The sequence below is a fragment of the Sminthopsis crassicaudata genome, chromosome 5 (assembly GCF_048593235.1).
Source record: "Sminthopsis crassicaudata isolate SCR6 chromosome 5, ASM4859323v1, whole genome shotgun sequence".
Lineage (NCBI taxonomy): Eukaryota > Metazoa > Chordata > Mammalia > Dasyuromorphia > Dasyuridae > Sminthopsis > Sminthopsis crassicaudata.
The window spans coordinates 39,464,550-39,486,373 of NC_133621.1; the positions used below are offsets into that span (position 1 = coordinate 39,464,550).

At 35.9% G+C, this 21,824-nt stretch overlaps 1 protein-coding gene across 1 annotated transcript; it reads left to right on the forward strand.

Annotated features, from left to right (window-relative positions):
- Nucleotides 1–6,532: 6,532 nt before the first annotated feature.
- Nucleotides 6,533–7,821, forward strand: LOC141543129 (C-C chemokine receptor type 1-like). Its single transcript, XM_074268022.1, is given in 1 exon segment — nucleotides 6,533–7,821. A coding segment is annotated over 1 exon segment (1,065 nt). The 5' UTR covers nucleotides 6,533–6,537; the 3' UTR covers nucleotides 7,603–7,821.
- Nucleotides 7,822–21,824: the final 14,003 nt, after the last annotated feature.

A 21,824-nucleotide genomic window follows, 5' to 3' on the forward strand; every position in this document is an offset into this window, starting at 1 on the left:
AAGTTTAAGATTCTGTGATACTATAATTAATTGAAAGTCCATATTAATAAGAAAGAAAGAAAGAGAGAAAGAAAGAAAGAAAGAAAGAAAGAAAGAAAGAAAGAAAGAAAGAAAGAAAGAAAGAAAGAGAAGGAAGGAAGGAAGGAAGGAAGGAAGGAAGGAAGGAAGGAAGGAAGGAAGGAAGGAAGGAAGGAAGGAAGGAAGGAAGGAAGGAAGGAAGGAAGGAAGGAAGGAAGGAAGGAAGGAAGGAAGGAAGAAGAAATAGGGAGGAAAAGAAGGAGGAAATGATGGAGGAAATGATGGAGGAACGGAGGGATGGAGGGAGGGAGGAATATAGAAGAAAAGATAGAAAAATGAGCAGGAAGAACAGAAGGAAGGAAGGAAGACAGAAAGAAGGGAAGAAGGAGGAAGAAAAGAATGAAAAGGAAAAGGAGGAGAAGGAGGAAAAAAAGGAAGAGGAGAAGGAGAAGAAAGAAGTCACATTCATTTATGGAACACTGCAAAGAACCTTGCATATGTGATCTCATTTGATCCTCACAACAGTGTTTAGAGAGAGAAAAGAAAGAAAGAAATATTTACAGAGGACATACTATGTGCTAGACACTGGGCTAAGCACATTAAAAATATAATCTCCTTTGTTCTTTATGACAACCTTGAAAGGTAGAGACTATTATGATCCCCATTTTACAGTTAAGGAAACTGAAGCAAGTAGAGGTTAAGTTTCATTCAGCTAGAAAGTATCTGAGATTGGATTTGAATTCAGTTCTTTAGGATTCCAGGGCCTCCACTCTATCCATTGCACTGTCTAGCTGCTTCTAAAGCAGGCAAAAGAAAAAAAAATCCATCTACTTCCCAATTTGGCTTGAGGAAATCTTTCCAGATTCATATCTGAAAATAACTGCTTGTGCTAGTAACTCTATTGTCCTGCCCAATCCCATGTTCACTGGGTAATATGATCTGGGCTCACTTCCTGGAGCCCCACCCCATGGATCTCCCCACTATCCCATAGCTACAGCTGCCACCATAGAATTTTTTTTTTTGCTAGATAAGGAAAATTAAGACATCTTCAATAAAATGATCTGGACATTTCTGCTCTGCAAACCCTCCAGTGATAGTGTCTGCTGTGTGAGGTGATGAGTGAGCTCCTCAAGAGATGAAGTAGTAAGGGCAGCACCCAGATATTTCTTATTCTGAAAACTTACCAGATCCCATAGAGCCCAATTTCTGTTGCTCAGGAAGCTGGGTGTTTCCTTCTCAGACAGAATCTTCAGCCTAGGAAGAAGACTTAATAGGCTGGGTGAAGAGCCTGCTGAACCAGTAAGTAACTTTTTTCTTTTTTTATGATTTACTGGTCAGAGCTGTGTTAAGGGGACAGAATTACATTGAAAGGAGAGCTGAACTTGGATTCAGGAGATTTGGGTGTGATACAACTCAATTAGATTGAGAAAACCACTTGGATTCATTTTCCTCATCTGAGAAATGAAGGATTGAATTATATGAGTTCTAAGGGCACTTCTTGCCTAAGCCCTATGAGAAATGGGGATTTAAGGAAAGTAGACTTCCAAATAAGTTTGGAGCTCCTCATCCTTGGAAATTCCTAAAAATAAGGATAGACTGGGTTTTGAATTGCCAGAAGAAGGTGGATGGACTAGACAACCTTTAGAGGTAACTTCTATTTAATAATTAAACAAAGAATCATAGAGCAAGAGAGTGCTTTTCACATCCAGTGGAAATCTTCCTTATAGCATTGTTAGTTCGTAATGTATGTGAATCTTAAGAATGTAGCCCATGTCTTTCTCACAGTTTATGAAGGACAGAATTCCCAGCCATACATATCTGTTTTTTCCCTCAGTGGATTCCCAAATCCGTTAGGTCTTTTGCTTTCTGAAAATTAAAAAGGTTCAGATCTCCCAACATAATTCAAAAAAAATGTATATTTTTTAAAATTAATGTACATATATAACCAGAAAAAAAGAAAACAATAAACAAATTTTAAAAAGAAAGTCAGCAAGCCTGGCATATGATAAATCAAAATAAATAAAGCAAAATGTCTTGTGAAAAAAGTGGGGGGGAGGTTCAGAATAGCTAGACAGTGGCAAATACAACAAGCACTTGTTAACCTCCTACTTTGTGCAAGGTGCAGTAGTGTGAAGGAAATGGATAGAGAATGGGTCTTGGAGTCAGAATCAAGTTTGACATATCCTGGCTGAATGACCTTGGGCAGGTCACAACTTTTCCGTCCTCCACACAAATATCTAAGATTGTAATGGCAGAATAGTGGTAGATCTGTATTCCTGGATGGAATTTGCACAGTGGGCGCTCCCAACTTGAAATCATCTTTTAGAGAAAATTGTACCAGACACCTTGTCTTTATTGGGGCTCCAAAGACAAAAGGAAAAATAATCTCTGCCCTTGAAGAGACTATGTTCTCGATAGAGATACAACCATCATGTATACTCATGATGTAATCGGGCATCTGTTCATTGCAATTATAGAGGGAGGAGACGATGAGATCCCAAATTTCTTTACTCGAGAATAAGATAATGACGGTAGTGGCGACATCAGGGATTGAGTCTCCCCTCAGAAAATTAGTATGTAAAAGGTATCTTTCCGTGGGCTTTTACATTGCTCCCTAAGGCATAGAGTGCTAGGCTATGGGACAGCAGCTCTGGCCATAGTCTGAAGTTTGCCATTAGTCACTGTCTGACTTTTTTGTTTACCAGCCTACCTGGCACCCTGTAGAAACTCGACCTTCCCCTTCTCTAGGTGCTACCTGATACACTAAGTCCTATTGCTTCCTCTCCAGGTGTAGAGTGCCATCCTCCATGCTTCTGTAGGGGGTTCCAGGAGTTTCCATGGCCCAGAAATACCATCGCCTCCCCAGATGATGAGCTACTCCCTCCTAGGAATGAGCCAGGCCAGTTCTGGAACTATCAATACCTGGTCCATTTCCAGTCCTCTGATCTGATCCAATCCAACAAGCCTTTATTAAATACTAGCTATGGAGATAATTCAGGCCAGTTCCGATGGTCTTGTGATGGAGAGAACCATCTGCACCCAGAGAGAGGTCACTGCGGACTGAGGATCACAACGTAGTATTTTCACTCTTTTTGTTATTTGTTTGCATTTTGTTTCCTTTCTCCTTGATTTTTTCTTGTGCAGCATGATAATTGTGAAAATGTGCATAGAAGAATTGCACATGTTTAACATATATTGAATTACCTGCTGTCTAGAGGAGAGAGAAAAAATTGGACACAAGGTTTTGCAAGGGTGAATGTTGAAAATTATCTAAGCATAAGTTTTGAAAATAAAAAGCTTTAATAAAAAAAATACTTGCTATTTATCAGGGACTATATTCTGTAGCCCAAGAGAAACAAAGCCAAAAAGTAAAACAATTCATACTCTCAAAAAGCTTCTATTCTATTAGAGAGAAGTACCTGGAATCTTTTCAGTTTGGTATGACTTTCTAGGGCTTGTGATCCCTTGGCAAAGCCTTTAAGAAGCCAGGGTCATCACTGTATTCTGAAGATATGTCAGAAGAAAACTGTATTGGAAACTGATCAATCAATAATTAATCAGCAAATGTTTATCAAGTTCCAGGTCTTATGTTAGATTTCTTTTGTTTGTCTACTTGGTTATTTATATTTTATTGTATTTTCACTTACTATGCTAATTATTATGCCTTTTTATTTTATTTTTTACTTTTTGCTAAGGCAATTAGGGTTAAGTGACTTGACTACTGTCACACAACAGCTAAGAATTGTTAAGTGTCTGAGACTGGATTTGAACTCAGGTCCTCATGACTTCAGGGCTGGTGCTCTATCCACTGTACCACCTAGCTACCCCCAGTGCTTACATTCTTTTTTTTATTATTTTTATAATTATAATTTTTGATAGTACATATGCATGAGTAATTTTTTTTACAACATTATCCCATGTATTCATTTTTACAAATTTTTCCCTCCCTCCTTCTACTCCCTCCCCTAGATGACAGGCAATGCCATACATATTAAATGTGTTACAGTATAACCTACATACAATATAGGTGTGTAAATCCAATTTTCTTGTTGCACTGTAAGAATTGGATTCTGAAGGTATAAGTAACCTGGGTAGAAAGACAGTAGTGCAGACAGTTTACATTCAATTCCCAGTGTTCCTTCTCTGGGTGTAGATGTTTCTGTCCATCACTGATCAACTGGAAGTGAGTTGGATCTTCTTTATGGTGAAGATATCCATTTCCATCAGAATACATCCTCATACAGTATTGTTGTTGAAGTGTATAATGATCTCCTGGTTCCGCTCATTTCACTCAGCATCAGTTCATGCAAGTCTCTCCAAACCTTTCTGTATTCATCCTGCTGGTCATTTCTTACAGAGCAATAATATTCCATAATGTTCATATACCATAATTTACCCAACCATTCTCCAATTGATGGACATCCATTCATTTTCCAGTTTCTAGCCACTACAAAAGAGCTGCCACAAACATTTTGGCACATACAGGTCCCTTTCCCTTCTTTTGTATTTCTTTGGGATATAAGCCCAGTAGTAGCACTGCTGGATCAAAGGGTATGCACAGTTTGATAACTTTTTGGGCATAGTTCCAAATTGCTCTCCAGAATGGCTGGATTCTTTCACAACTCCACCAACAATGTATCAGTGTCCCAGTTTTCCCATATCCCCTCCAACATTCATCATTATTTGTTCCTGTCATCTTAGCCAATCTGACAGGTGTGTAGTGGTATCTCAGAGTTGTCTTAATTTGCATTTCTCTGATCAGTAGTGATTTGGAACACTTTCATATAAGTGGATATAGTTTCAATTTCATCATCTGAAAATTGTCTCTTCATATCCTTTGACCATTTATCAATTGGAGAATGGTTTGATTCCTTATAAATTAGAGTCAGTTCTCTATATATTTTAGAAATGAGGCCTTTATCAGAACCTTTAATTGTAAAAATATTTTCCCAATTTGTTACTTCCCTTCTAATCTTGTTTGCATTAATTTTGTTTGTACAAAAGCTTTTTAATTTGATGTAATCAAAATCTTCTATTTTGTGATCAATAATGATCTCTAGTTCTCCTTTGGTCATAAATTCCTTCCTCCTCCACAGGTCTGAGAGGTAGATTATCCTCTGTTCCTCTAGTCTATTTATGATCTCATTCTTTATGCCTAAATCATGGAGCCATTTTGATCTTATCTTGGTATATGGTGTTAAGTATGGGCCCATATCTAATTTCTGCCATACTAATTTCCCGTTTTCCCAACAGTTTTTTTCAAATACTGAATTCTTATCCTAAATGTTGGTATCTTTGGGTTTGTCGAACACTAGATTGCTATAGTTGTACCCTATTTTGTCCTGTGTACCTAATCTGTTGGATTAGTTACTGATCGACTAGTCTATTTCTTAACCAATACCAAATGGTTTTGGAGACTGCTGCTTTATAATATAGCTTTAGGTCAGGTATAGCTAGACCACCTTCATCTGACTTTTTTTTTCATTAATTCCTTTGAAATTCTCAACCTTTTATTCTTCTATATATATTTTGTTGTTATTTTTCTAGGTCATTAAAATAGTTTCTTGGGAGTCTGATTGGTATAGCACTAAATAAATAGATTAGTTTGGGTGAGTTTGTCATCTTTATTATATTCGCTCGGCCTATCCAAGAGCAATTAATGTCTTTCCAATTATTCAAGTCTGTCTTTATTTTTGTGGCAAGTGTTTTGTAATTTTGCTCATATAATTCCTGACTTTTCTTTGGTAGATCGATTCCCAAATATTTTATACTCTCAACAGTTGTTTTGAATGGAATTTCTCTTTGTATCTCTTGCTGTTGCATTTTGTTGGTGATGTATAAAAATGCTTAGGATTTATGTGGATTTATTTTGTATCCAGCAACTTTGCCAAAGTTGTGAATTATTTCTAATAACTTTTTATTAGAATCTCTGGGGTTCTCTAAGTATACCATCATATCATCTGCAAAGAGTGATAGTTTGATTTCCTCATTACCTACTCTTATTCCTTTAATCTCTTTCTCTACTCTTATTGCCGAGGCTAGCATTTCTAATACAATATTGAATAGTAATGGTGATAGTGGGCAACCTTGTTTCACTCCTGATGTTACTGGGAAAGGTTCCAGTTTATCTCCATTACATTATGCTTACTGATGGTCTTAAATATATGCTCCTGACTATTTTAAGGAATAGTCCATTTATTCCTATACTCAAGTGTTTTTTAGTAGGAATGGATGTTGTATTTTATCAAATGCTTTTTCTGCATCTATTGAGATGATCATATGGCTTTTTTTTAATTTGATTATTAATATGGTCAATTATACCACCTAGCTACCCCCAGAGCTTACATTCTAATGCTATCTGATCACTTGGTAGGGATGTAGAAGAGAAGATTATTGTTCAGATATGGGTTAGGCTAAGAGGTCACTGAGGTCCTCTCCCAGATTCAGTGAACTATTCTATGAACTTTTAGCAAAACAAGCAAACAATCAACTTTTTCTATTCTCACAGGGCACTCCAGGATGAGCACTACTACATGGCCACCAGATCTCTCTACAAATGGACTTAACTATGAAGATTTTATTCCATGTTACAAAGATGGCATCAAAAACCTGACCTCCAAGTTCGTGCCTCTTCTGTACTCGTTGGTGTTCATCATTGGCATGCTGGGCAATTCCACAGTAGTTCTGATCCTCATGAAGTACAAGAGACTCAAAACCATGACCAACATCTACCTTCTCAACTTGGCCATCTCGGATCTGCTTTTCCTCATTACACTTCCATTCTGGATTCATTATGATTTGCAAAATAATTGGGCCTTGGGAGATGCCATGTGTAAACTTCTTTCAGGGTTGTATTATATGGGCTTGTACAGTGAAATCTTCTTCATCGTCCTGCTAACTATTGATAGATATCTGGCCATTGTCCATGCGGTGTTTGCCATAAAGGTCAGGAAGGTGGTCCTCAGCATCATGACCAGCATCTTTACCTGAGTTCTGGCTTTCTTGTTATCTCTTCCTGAAATTATCTTCACTAGATCTGAGAATGAGAGTTTTGTTCATACCTGTAGTCCTCATTTCCCAGATCATAGTATGGAAACATGGAAACAGTTCCAGGCTTTGAAACTGAACTTCCTGGGATTCATTTTACCCCTGCTGATCATGATCATTTGCTACACAGGGATTATAAAAATACTGCTTAGACGGAGGAGTGAGAGGAAATGGAGAGTGGTCAAACTGATTTTTGTCATCATGATCATCTTCTTTCTCTTTTGGATACCCTATAATATCACAATGCTTGTTGCTGCTTTCCAGAATTTCTTTTTTGAACCGAATTGTGAAAATAGCAAACAGTTGGATGTGGCAATACAAGTGACCGAAACCATTGCCCTCTCACACTGTTGTGTCAATCCTGTGATCTATGCCTTTGCTGGAGAGCGGTTTCAGAAATACCTCTCTCATTTTGTCCACAATCACATTGCGGTGTATCTGTGCAAGTATGTCCCATCCTTCTTGAAGAACAGGCCAGAGAGAGTTAGTTCTATCTCTCTGCCTACTGGGGAACATGAACACATGATTGAGTTTTAGGTCATTACCTAGGAGGGTGGCTCATGGGCTTTAACATTTACTTAGCTGGAGTGGGAAATTCAGAACCCATTCACTGATCCCCAGGTTAAGCTTCTCAGATGGAACAGAAAGTCAGTACTCTAGTGGGAGGTGAGATGGTTGGGAGATTAGGAGTCTGGGCGCTCCCCAAACTCAAATATTCAGACTATAAGGACAGATCTCTTTGCAAAATTGCTCAGTAGCCACAGAGCATTGTAGAAACAAATAGAAGTTTGTGTAATTTATTTTCTCTTGAGATTTACAAATAAAAGTTTATGCATCTTCAGACTTGAGAAGCATGCTTTTCTAATTTGCAACAACATAATAGAAGTAAGTATATAATATATATATATACACATCTATTTGTATACACATACATGCATGCATATATGTACATATATATGTCTCTGTCTCTATCTGTGTTGTTTAGTTATTTTCAATCATGTCTAACTCTGCACATCCCTCTTTGGGATTTTCTAGGCAAAGATAATGGAGTAGTTTGCCATTTCCTTATCTAGCTCATTTTACATTTGAGGAAACTAAGACAAACAGTCTGAGGCTGTATTTGAACAAACAGGACAAACATTCCATGAGGTCCCAGGGCTTTGGGGTCAGGGCTGACTAGTAAGGGACACATGACTGACCAAAGCCAGTGGATAAGATCACCATTGGAAAGAGGCCTAGCCCACATGTGGCTAGGAATTATTTGGACAGCACACAGTGGAGGTGAAATGTAAAATGCCTCATCAGCAATCCCAAAAACAGCTTTATGTTCTGACAGGATTTTAAGTATCAGTTTCCTAAGAGATTGTGGTGATATAGTTGTAAATTGTTCCTGAATTCTCTTTTTGGGTTATTCTATCACTGTGAGTCTCATGTGCTTAGGAAAAATTGCCTGGCTCCTACCTGATTACTATTGTCATTTTTTACTTCCTTTTCTCCCTACTTTGGGGAGACTTAAACATGAACCAAAACCTGGCTTGAAAGAAATTCATTTAGGAGCTAATTAGGGATTGATTAATTAATTAGGGATGGGGATTTAGCAAGCCAAGGGTTAAGAAGATAAGAAAAGACAATCCTAGAACTACTTTCAATAGAAACTAAACTCTACCAAGATTGAACCTAATCTAGACCAGAGTAGGGGGAACTCCTTAGTTGAAAGGGAATGAGTACAATATACCAATGGCCTTGAGCCAGAAGCAGTTTCCTACCTCTGAGCAATGGGAATTTATGTCTAAACAGACTAGAGTCCCAGGGATTCAGGCAGGTTGGCTCTCAAAAACTTTTCTCTCTGCCTAAAGAATGTATCTTATAATAATAATTAAAAAGTAACATTTATATAGGCAGATATAGTGTAAAATATATAGAATAAATAATGTAATATAATGTGTAATAGAAAATATTACCTAATATATATAATGTATATTATATAGCATTATAGATGATATAAAATAGCTTATTAAGTGTCATTGTTTTATTTTATTACACAATTTTAAGGTTAGCAAAGTGGTTATAAATATTGTCTCTTTTAATCTTCATAAAAGCCCTATGGAGTAGGTATTTTTATGATCTTCACTTTACGATTAAAGAAATTGAGGCAAACAGAGGTTCAGTGATCTAACAAGGAAGAGTTACATAGCTAATAAGTGTCTGAGGCTGGATTTGAATTTGGGTTTTCCTGATTTCATTGCATGCCATTGCACCCATTGCATCCCCTTGTACCCACTGTATCACCAAATTATCCCTAATCCTAATTACATTAGAAAAAAGCTTTGGATAGACTCAGTGAATCCCTCCAACTTTACCAGTAAGATCATTTTAGATCATCTCTGATGAAGTTCCTAAGAATTTTCTAGTCCATTTTCAAGAAATTGCCACTTGCTATTCTGCATTAATACATCAACAGGAACAATGGCCTTGAAATTAGGAGAACTTTCTTGCAACAAACTGGCTGAGGATGAGGAAAAGAAAAATATTTCTTAAGTCATTTTTGAGTGCTGGAGAGAAAAACAGATGAATTAGTGAGTTCACATTCCCCAACACAGGGCAGATGGCAAGGTCCTATGGTCCTTCCGTGTTTGTCACAGGAAAGATGATAAAATTCAATAATCCAGGTACGATGACAAGGCAGATGGCCATGCCCTCATACGCCACAGTGGCAGAGCAAGGTTAGTGATCTATCATTTTACTACCTATCTCTTAACTCTTGGACATTCCAAGTCCTCCTATTGGAGATTATGACTCTCACCAACAACTGTTAGGAAAGTGACAAAGGTCCCCAAAATCTCAATGTAAGGGAGGAGAAAGGGAGAAGAAACAAGCATTTATTAGGCCCCTGCTGTGTATCTGGCACCATGCTAAGTGCTTTATAAATATTATCTTATTTGATTCTTACAACAATTCTGTGAGGTAGGTGCTATGATTATTCTCATTTTATGGTTGACCCTGAGGCAGACAGAATGATACAGTCAGTCAGTATCTGTGTGAGGCTAGATTTGAATTTTGTTTGAATTTATCAGGTCTTCCTGTTTCCAGGTCCAGTGCTTTACCTGTTATATGAGCTAGCTATCTCTCCTACTGGAAAAACAAAGGCCATAGATATGGAAGGAAGCCCACTTGTTTGTCAGGTAACTTTGCTGGAAGTAAACTGCTGTAGTTACTCCTAGTTTTCCTTCTTACCTCATTCTCTACCATGTCAAGCCCCATTCCTCCCATAGCCTTTTAAAGGAGGGCAAGTTCTCCCAGTCAGTCAGCATGGATTTTGCTAAGACTCATGGAAAACTGCAAAATCAATCTTGTCAATGTTTCTTCATTGACAAGAGGCAGCTGGTGAACCTTTGGCAACCATGATACCTGAAGATTCTTTTCTTGGCCTTTTTCTGGGAAATCCAGAGAGGGAGGGAAGAGAGTCCACCAATGCATCAATTTGGACAGAGAAAGCCCTCTTTTGACAAGATCAAGGATCATTAAGGTTGGTCATTGCTCTCCAATTTTATTTAAAGTATTCCCAAAGGGGGACTGGACTGGTGGTATTATTGATACAGGGAATTTTCATCTAAAGAAACTCACTCTACTAATACGGGTTGACATCCTCTCTGTCTGTTGTTGTTCAGTCATGCCCTACTTTTCATGATCTCATGAACCATAGCACTCCAGGCCCTTTACACTGGGAGCAATAATAACAACTACTCCCAGGGCTCACATTAAGGATCAAATGAAATAATAATTGAAAAAGGCTTAGGATTACTAAAGCAGAAACCCCTGGTATTTAAGTGAGTGCTTCAAAAGAGCCATATAGCCTATTGCCCCAAACATATTGTAAAGGAGGAAATTGCTTAAGGCTTAATTTCTGGCTTATATATATTCAGGATCTCTCCAGAGCTTAGAGTAGAAAGGTATTCAATGTGCAATATGAATCACATATGAGACATATTTATTTCCAACACATAAAAGAAATGTTTAATATGAAATTCTCAATAGAACAGTGGTAGAAAGATATAAAAAGAAAGATATAGAATGATATAAATCTAATGGAAGAGACAACATGCAAATAACTATGTACAGCTGATTAGTTTATAAAATAAATAGGAAATAATCAATAAAGGGATTTCAAATTTATCATTTTCAATATTATCTTTCGGAGTCATCTGAAACATAATAAATGTTGTTTCAGACCCTCAAATAACCATAAGAATAAAGGAGGTTCCAAAGCCCTTTTGATCTGAAGGGAACCTCTCACCTGAGGGTTATCACCATATGCAAATGAGGCATTAGAGGTCACTGGAAGGATTGTTGAGTTAGTCAGCTTTGTTATTTTCTACAGGCTCTGTTCTGAGATCTATTGGCTTGTTTGTTTTTAACCTACAAATGAAACTTTCCTTCTTTGAATTCTGTCCCTCAGATTTTCTGAGTGGAGAAAAGGAGCCAGTGAACTGAGGCATTCTCTCAAAATGTACCCAGATTTTTCATGCTGCAGGAGAACCTCTAACACAAAGTATACACTAGTTGCTTACAAACAACATAAAACTCATAAGAGTAATGAGACATAGTAGACTGATGGCCCACCTCAGGATGACCTGGAATTAAGTCATTGTATGTCCAGATATATATATGAATTGTGTGACCCGAGCAAGTCCCTTAACCTCCCTGTGGCCTAGGTATCTCTTAATGACTACAAGTTGTCCCTCTATTTCAGTGAAAAAAAATTTTTTCAGACAAAGAATTCCGTATATCAATAAAATGTGTGATGACAAATAGACAGGCAAAAAAAGTAATCTAAAAATGACTGCTATTTCCTACAAATAAAAACTGTTTACTCCCCATGGTTTTATTTTGCAGTACCCTTTCCATACTCTGTTATCCCAAGCAATTCTTATCCATTTTTTGTGTGTGAATCTTCCATGAAGACCATACTCTGATTTTTTTTAATATCTCAGAAGTTTTTAATATTATACTCAGGCTAGCTGTCTCATTCTAATCACATAACCAACCCACATCCTTTTTTGGTCATAAATGTCCTCAGTGTTATCTTCTATACTACTTATTTCTTATGGTTAAATCATCATTGGCGAGGGGTCTTTTTATGTCCAGTGATTTAGACTCTGCCCTTTCTGTTCTATCAAGATTATTTCCCCCATGATTATGGCTACAGCTATAGAATTATTAGGACAATATCAGAACTGAAAAAGTGGGCATAGTTCGGAATTATTGTAAGCAATCAACAGTTTCCCAAATATAATACAATGTAGCAGCATCATTATCCCAAGTTTCTGTTTAGCCCCTCTGATTATCTACAGTGCCTGTCCAAGAGATAGAGGTAAGCGGAAAGAGAAATAGAGACAAAGATAGAGATAAAGAGCTGTGTAATAGATATTTATTTTGCCTAGTCAAGAGAACATAAGAGGAAGCAATGAATGCAAGTTTCCAAGAAGCATATTTCAATATTCTATATGGAAATTGGAGAGGTCCCAAATGGAATGGGGTAATTATGAAAGCAGTGAATTCCATGTCTTTAAAAACTTTCAGGAGGAGAATAAAATACACTTGTTAGAAGATGATTTCAGAAAGGCCTGGAAAGACTTACATGAACTGATGCTAAGTGAAATGATCAGGACCAGGAGATCATCAAATACTTCAACAACAATACTATATGATAATCAATTCTGATGGATGAGGCCATTTTCAACAATGAGATGAACCAAAACAATTCCAATAGAGCAGTAATGAACTGAACTAGCTACGTCCAGCAAAGGAACTCTAGGCGATGATTATGAATCAATATATATGGAATTCCCAATCCCTCTAATTTTCTCCACCTGCATTTTGGATTTCCTTCACAGGCTGGTTGTACACCATTTCAAAGCACTATTCTTTTTCTACAGCAAAACAACTATTTGGACATGTATACATACATTGTATTTAATTTATACTCTAACATATTTAACATGTATTGGTCAACCTGCCATCTGGGGGGGCGGGGAAGGGGAAAAATTAGAACAAAATGGCAATTGGCAATTGTCAATGTTCTAAAATTAGCCATGCATATATCTGGTAAATAAAAACTATTAAAAAAGAAAAAAAATACACTTGTTAGGAATGTTATGGAGAGGATTCCTACTTAGCTATGACTCAGACAACTCTCTTCTTCATCTGAGATGACAAGAGTGTGTCATGACTTACATGGAAATGTGTTTTGCATAACCTCACATTTATAATATATAAAGTGCTTGCCATCTCAGTGGGGGGAAAGGGAGGGAGGGAGAGACTTTGGAACTCAAAATTTATAAAACAAAAAAAATTTAATTGTTTTTACATATAATTGGGAGAAAATAAAATTTTAAAATTTTAAACAAACAATACAAACAAAAACAAAAGAGCACATCAGTTCATATGAATCTTCCCATGTTTCTCTTAATTTTTCTAGATGTTATTTCCTAGGGTCGAATAATACCAGACCTTTACATGTCACATTACCTACTCCTGATACATACACATACTCACTCACATATTCGTGCATGTACCCATGTATTCTTCACTGAGTCCATCTTTCTTTCAAGAGGTGGATAGCATGCTTTATTACTCTTCTAGAATCATAATTTGGTTTTGTTTTTCCTTCTTTATTAGTTGGAAACGAGAAGGAGGAGAGATTGATTTTTGCTGCCTGGGGAAGAATATGCATTTATATATTAGACATATGTGTGTATGATTAGTAAGAAGAATATAGGAACCTCTGTTCATTGTTCCTTTTTCCATAGAAAAGGAGGGTGAAAGAGACAAGGCCCTTTTGAGATTCTGAGAATTATCTTTCAATTCTGCCTATGACTTTCATTCTAATTTGGAAACATGTTAAAAGTTCTTGAACTTGCTAGGTCTAGGCTTCCTCAGCTGTTCCCTCCCAAGAACTGGGAGCAGAATCATATCTTCTGTATTTTAAGCCATCTAAATCTCAGAGTAAGAGTCTCTTTTCCAAAAGATGAGATTGTTTTTGATTCAAGGGAGTCCTACTCTTTTCTCAACAGAAAGCTGCCCCTCAATACCATCCCACATTTCTCATTGGGAACCTCTATTTCTAGAAGGACTAGTTACTGGGAATATTGTTCTTTTCTGAAATCAATTTCAATTCAAGGAAGGTTTGCCCTATTAATTAAAATCTATCTCCTTAAGCCAATTCAATGACTTTTTGAATCCACTTTCTCAACATCTGTTATTCTGGTAGGAATGGTTTTTTTGGTAAATAGTATTTTATTTTTCCAATTATATTTTCAACATTCATTTTCATAGGAATTTGAGTTTCAAAATTTCCCCCATTTCCCCAAAATGACAAGCAATCTCATATAGATTATATATGTACAAATAACTTAAATATGTTTCTACATTAGTTATGGTGTGAAAACAAGAACAGAACAAAAGAGAAAAGCCAGAAAAAACAACAACAACAAAAGTGAAAATAGTATGCTTCAATCTGCATTCATATTTTACAGTTCTTTCTCTGGATGTGGATAGCATTTTCTATTGAGTCATTTAGAATTGCCTTGCATCATTGTATTGTTAAGAAGAGCTAAATCTATCATAGTTGAGCATACCATAATGTTGCTGTTACTGTTATACAGTATTCTCCTAGTTCTGCTCACTTCACACAACATCAGTTCATGTACGGCTTTCCAGGTTTTGGTGAAATCTGCCTGCTCATCATTTCTCATAGCACAATGTTATTTCATTACATTCACACAGCACAACTTGTTCAACCATTTTTCAACTGATGGGCATTCCCTCAATTTCCAATTCTTTGCCACTACAAAAAGAGCTATTATAAATATTTTGGTATATGTAGTCCCTGCTATAGATGTTACTGAATCAAAAAGTATGCCCAGTTTGATTGCCCTTTAGACTTAGCTCCAAATTGCTCTCCAGAATGGTTGGATCAGTTCATAACTCCATCAGCAATGCCTTAGTGTCCTAATTTTCCCACATCTCCAACATTTATCATATGCCTCTTCTTTCATATTAGCCAATCTGGTAAGTATGAAGTGGTGCCTCAGAGTTGTTTTAATTTACATTAGTGACTTAGAGCATTATTTCATATGATTATAAATAGTTTCAATTTCTTCATCTGAAAACTGCCTGTTCACATCCTTTGACCATTTATCAATTGGGGAATGGCCTGTAATCTTATAAATTTGATTCAGTTCTCTTTATATTTGAGATATAAAATCTTCATCAGAAATACTGACTATAAAAATTATTTTCCACCTTTCTGCTTTCCTTTTAAACTTGGTTGCATTGGTTTTGTTTGTGGAAACACCTTTTAATTTAGTGTAATCAAAATTATTCATTTTGCATTCTATAATGGTCTCTAAATCTTATTTGGTTATAAATTCTTCCCTTCTCCATAGATTTGACAGGTAAACTATCCCTTGCTGTCCTAATTTTTTTATATGGCATCACCTTTTAGGTCTAAATCTTGTACCCATTTTGACCTTATCTTAGGATACAGTATGAGATGTTTGTCTGTGCCTGAATTCTACCATACTATTTTTCAATTTCCCAGCAGTATTTGTTAAATAGTGAGTTCTTATCCCAAAATCTGGAGTTGTGGGGATTATCAAACAATAGATTAGTATAATCATGTATTTAAACCATTCCACTGATCTTCCACTATGTTTCTTAGTCAGTTGCTTTATAATATAGTTTAAGATCTGATAGGAGTAGGTCATTTTCCTTTGCATTATTTCATTATTTGCCTCAATATTTGTGACTTTTTTGCTCTTCCAGATGAATTTTGTTATCATTTTTTCTAGCTCTATAAAATAATTTTTGGTAGTTGGGTTGATATAGCATTGAATGAGTAAATTAATTTAGGTAGAATTGTTATTTTTATTATATTAGCTTGACCTACCTATGAGCAATTGATATTTTCCCAGTTGATTAGACCTAACTTTATTTGTGTGAAGAGCACATTGTAATTATGTATATATAGTTCTGGATTCTAGTAAGAACTAAAAAGAGGAAGGAGAAATTATTTTGCCTACCACTTCTACTTCCAAACAGCTGCAAGGTAGTTTGGTGTCAATATTACCACTGATATTGCAAGGATAGCCACACAGAAAGGATATGAAAGGCAAAGAAATATCAGTCTGTTCACTTTTTTTTAATAGTTTTTATTTACCAGATATATGCATGGGTAATTTTACAACACTGACAATTGCCAAACCCTTTGTTCCAATTTTTCCCTTCCTTCCCCTCCGCCCCAGATGGCATGTCAGCCAATACATGTTAAATATGTTAGAGTATAAATTAAATACAATATATGTATATATGACCAAATAGTTTTTTGTTGTACAAAAAGAATCGAACTTTGAAATAGTGAACATTTAGCCTGTGAAGAAAATCAAAATGCAGGCGGACAAAATTAGAGGGATTAGAAATTCTATGTAGTGGTTCATAATCATGTCCTAGAATTCTTTTGCTGAGTATAGCCAGTTCAATTCATTATTGTTCTTTTGGAACTGATTTAGTTCATCTCATTGTTGAAAATGGCCACATCCATCAGAATAGATCATCATATAGTAACGCTGTTGAAGTATACAACGATTTCCTGGTCCTGCTCATTTCACTCAGCATCAGTTCATGTAAGTCTCTCCAGGCCTTTCTGAAATTATCCTGCTGGTTATTTCTTACAGAACAATAATATTCCATAATGACTTTTTTTTTTACAAAAGCATTTATTAAGCTCCTACTATGTTACAGGCACTGTGTTATATAACATCAAAAATATCCTTTTAGTTGTTCTTTTAGCTTCTTTGATCAATGAATGTTACATTTAAGTAAAAGATTAACTAATTGAGGCAATAAAATTTAAAAAAAAATTTTAAAAAAATTTAAGTAAAAGATTAACTAATTGAGGCACTTCTGCTATAGCTGTGAATTGATCCATTGTGGCAGAAAATAGTTTGAGACTATGCAAATAAAGCCACTAGGCTGTTCATAGCTTTTAACCCTATGATCCCACTATTGAACACATGTTCCTAAGAGGACAGTAACCAAAAGAACTGTCCTTGTTTACCAAAATATTCATAGATGTATTCTTTGTGGTTGTAAAGAATAAAATTAAAAATGAACTGGTTGTTTGATTATTGGGAAATCTCTTTGTAAAGTGTAGCATATGAATGCTCTAGTATTATTATACCATATGAAATGACATGTCTAAGAAATTAGGAGAATTTTGGGATGAAGTTTAAAAACAGAAGTCAGAAAGATTAAACATAGGGAACATTCTAGGAAGATGGTGGAGTAGGTTAGAAAATTCCAAGCTCTTCAGATCTCCCCCACAAACAATTCAGAACAGAGCCAAAACAAAAGTTGAGGCAGAACTATAGTGCTTCTGGGACAACCCAGATCTGAAAAAAGATCCCAGAACAGATGCTTGGCCCTTGAAAAGTGTAAACATTTCCAGAGTAGTTTCTGTGAAACAAGCAGCAGGAAGTCCTGGGCCTAACTGGGTTGTGAAGTAAGTAGCCCCAGCCCAGCTACAGATATTTTCACCTCCTGCACAGTATGGGAACTTAGGTATTTGAGCAAGGGAAGATTGAGGGAACCTCTATATAAGAGCTCATATCTGTGCTAACAAAACATGGCAAGAAAGAACCAGCACATGCTTGATGAATGCAAAAGTGGTGGAAAAGGGAACCTGCAGTTGTGGACTCTTAAAGGAGAGCAGAGTTCTTGGTTTGAGGTTTTAGGCCAGAGGGGAGAATTAAAGGAGGACCTAAGACCAGAAGCACCATCCCTGATTCTCCAAAACTTAAAGTGATTACACAAAAAATTACTACAATTTTTTTAAAGCAAGCAAAGGAGAAAGAACCCAATCATAGAAAATAAATATGGGAATATGCTCATTTTCAGAGGAAGACACTGAAGTAAAAACAAAGTTTCTCCTATCTTAAAGAGTAACTTAAAATGGTCATCTGCCCAAAAAGAAACTTTAAAAAAGTTTAAAGTTTAAATTAAAAAAAAAAAACTTTAAAAATCAAATAAAAGAGACTAAGGGGAAAACACATTCAACACAATCCAAGAAAAACAAGAAGGTTATGAAAGGAATGTTAATCCACTAGAAAAGGAGATCTAGAATATTGAGGAAGAAAATGATTCCTTGAAAACTAGAATTAGGCAAGAGGAAGATGATGGGGGTTGTAGTCCCTTTAAGATTCCTTTTCTGATCTCCAACTTCCTTTGGGACTGACCTTTGATTTACAAGATCTGGTCAAAACCACCCTTTTGTATTCCAAGGAGAGAGATCCGGATCTGAGCTAATTTGGGCTGTACCCAGCCCCCATTCTAATGATCTGCTCAGGTAGCCCAACCCCCACCTGGTGGATTCTGGACCTCAAGGAATCAATCTACGACTCCACCATAGGAGCAAATAAAGCAAATAAAAGAGCCAAGCTGGAATCATCTCTGGGCAGAGAGTTGAAACATGCAAGCACCATGCTTTGCATCATAGACTCTCTGTCCACTGCTTTTGGTGTATTTCTTCCTCTATCTAATACCTTTTACAACCAGACTTTAACCTTACTTCCAAACCCTACAATAAACCTTTTTTTTATCAATCTAGGTTTTCGGGCCTGTAAATTCATTTACAGGGGACTCTCGCCACTAGAACTCATTTAACTTTGTATCTTTGCGCCAAATCCAAAGAGGTTTCAGGGGAGCTCCATTTGACTCCCTGTATCCCAAACCTGCCACTAGACCTCAATTAATCCTAATTTTATTTAAGTATCCCTTATCTAGATCTCAGCATTTGGTTATATCTCATCAGAAGACAGCAAAGTTATAAAAGATCAAGAAATAATAAAACAAAAAATAAAAAATGGAAAAGGATGTGAAACATTCCATAAGAAAAACAATAGATCTGAAAAACACATCAGTAAGAGAAAACATAAGAATAACCATAGCACCTGAAAGTTACGATAAAAAATTATCTTGATACAATAATACAAATAAAGAAAATTATCCTGAATTGTCAGGATAAAAGGGAAAGTAGAATAGAAAAAAATTCATTAATCACCACTTGAAAATATGGGGAAAACCAACAGAAATATCATCGCCAAATTTCAAAAACCCCAAGTCAAGGAGAAAAAAATTATGAACAACAAGAAAAAAAAATACAATACAATTGTAGTGGAGCCACAATTAGAATCACACAAGATCTAGTACTGGCTACATTTTTTTTAAAAACTGCTAATTTCAGAACACTATATATCAAAGAGCAAAAAACAAACAAACAAAAAAAAACAAAAACAAAAAATTTTGCTTGTGGCTGAAAATATCACATCCAGAAAAGTTAAGCTTAACCACTAATTTTAAAAAAGGATATTAAATAAATTGCTAGACTTCCAGGATTTTATTGCAAAAGAACTGAACTTAGGAGAAAACTTGACATACAAGATCCACAAGAAATATAAGATAATCATCAAAGCCAAATTACAAGGGAGGTAAGAATGACATGTCTTTTTGGGATAAATCTATTTTAATTTTAACTTTGGCTGACATCATGAATACTACCCCTGATTTTTAATATAATAAATTCTACTCATAGCTTTTATGTTTGCATGTCTCTCTCATTTTTATAGTATTTTCCAAAAACAAGATATTGTTGAATTCAAATTTTTATCTGCTCTCAGTTGACATTTTATAGGTAAATTCATCCCATTTATATTCTAAGTTATAATTATTTGTTGTATATTTTCTTCCTTACTATTTTTCCTCACTATCCTCACTCATTCTCATCTCTCCTCTAATTTCTTTTTACTTACTGCATTGTCTCCTAATCCTTTACCTACATCTCCCCTCACCCTATGCCCCAAGGTTTGTTGTTTGTTGATTCTGCAGAGTTGGCTTTGAGAAGTTTGCCCAGTTTCTACCCTTGGAAGTCTAGGGTTTCTTGGGCCTTCTTAGATTGTCTTAGGAGAACAACTATTTTATTCTGACTTTCATTTTTCCTGCTACTCTACATTCTCTTTGACACAATGTTCTGTCTTTATTTGTGGAGGAAATTGGGAGAGCCAAAAGTTTTCTAAGCTACTTCATCATCTTCAGAGAATCTTCTTTACTAGCCACTATATGTCAAGAAATCATTAAAGAAAAATTCACAGACTTCTTAGAACCAGGAGACAAAGTGGAAATAAAAGAATCTACTGATTACTTCTGGAAGAAATTCCCAAGCAAAAACTCCCAGGAATATCATAATCAAAATCCATGGTTGGTCATTTTGGCTATGAGAGTCCCTAAGTCTTTCAAGCTTATTTGACTTTAAAATATTGCTTTTTTTTTATTCTCCTGATTTTGTGTTAGTTCAAGTATGTAAGTCTCCTTAGGTTTCTTTGGAACCATTTCCTTCATCATTTATGACAGCATAATAGTATTATATCACGTTTATAAGCCATTACTTATTCAGTCATTACCCAATTGATAACTATTTCTTCAATTTCCAAATCTTTGCTTCCACAAAAAATAAGACCTGTGAAAGATCTTTTAGCTCAAAAAAGCCATGTTCTCTCACTGCATCCAAGACCATATCCAGTCATCCTGATCCATATCTTGCCAATAAACCCAGATGACTCTGGAGGAGAAAGTGAGGCTGGTGTCTTTGCACATACATTTCTGATATCATGATACTCTTCAAGAATAAAGGACAAACAACAATCTCTATGTGTAGGAGCTGTCCCACTGAAGACTGGGCAAAACAACTAGCTTCATTCCTCCTTCCATACTTCCCTTCCTCCTTTCCTTTCTTCCTTAATTCCTTGCTTTCTACCTAGATTTCTTTCATAATGACCATGCTTCAAAAATCAAATCACTCTGGCTCTCATTGATTGGCTAATAAAAGGTCTCAGGGCCAAACCCACCCTGGTCTTTGCTTTGGCCTTGATTGCCTCAGAGAAAACTTAAATAGCAATTGTTTCTCTTTTGACCAGAAACCCTGAGAGTCTTCCCCTCCAAGTAGATTCTATTTTTTCTTTTGACTAGGTTTTAAAAAGGCATTTTTTGACTCATTTTTTTTTCTCTTTCAGAATTAAAAAAAAAGAAATAAAATGGCTAGCATCTTTTTTGGTCATGGCCTTCAGGTAGTCAACAAAGTGGAGCTATGTAATGGTATTTTTTTAATTGGAGATACCATATATTTTCTTCTATTTTTCTGTCTTTTGACTTTGTCTAATATTTCTTATCTCATAAAGTTATTGACTCATTCTAATTTTTAGAGAATTTGTTACTTGGGCAAGATTTGGGTGCCTTTTTTTTTTGGCCAGCTGTTAATTTCCTTTCCAATTCTGTATTCCATAATTATAATTTCTTTTTCATTTTTCCTTCTAGCACTCTCATTTATAAAAATATTTTAACTCTTGCTTCATCTCTTCCAAGACACATTTTCTCACAAGAAATCCAACATATTTACATATATATGACATATCTTTACACATGTAGTAAAACTGTGCTTTGCTTTGTTCCACTTGTCATCTATTTCTCTGAAGGTGGATAGCATCTTCCAAGAATTTCAGTCGATTTTGTGTCCACAATGTATTTTTCTTTGAGGGTTTGATTGTAGATATTTGGAGTAATTTTCTTCTTCTGAGTTTGAGTCTTTAGTATCCCTCTTACCATGGAAAGTTTTTATGGTGGAATTCATTTTTTGTTTGCTCATTCTTCCT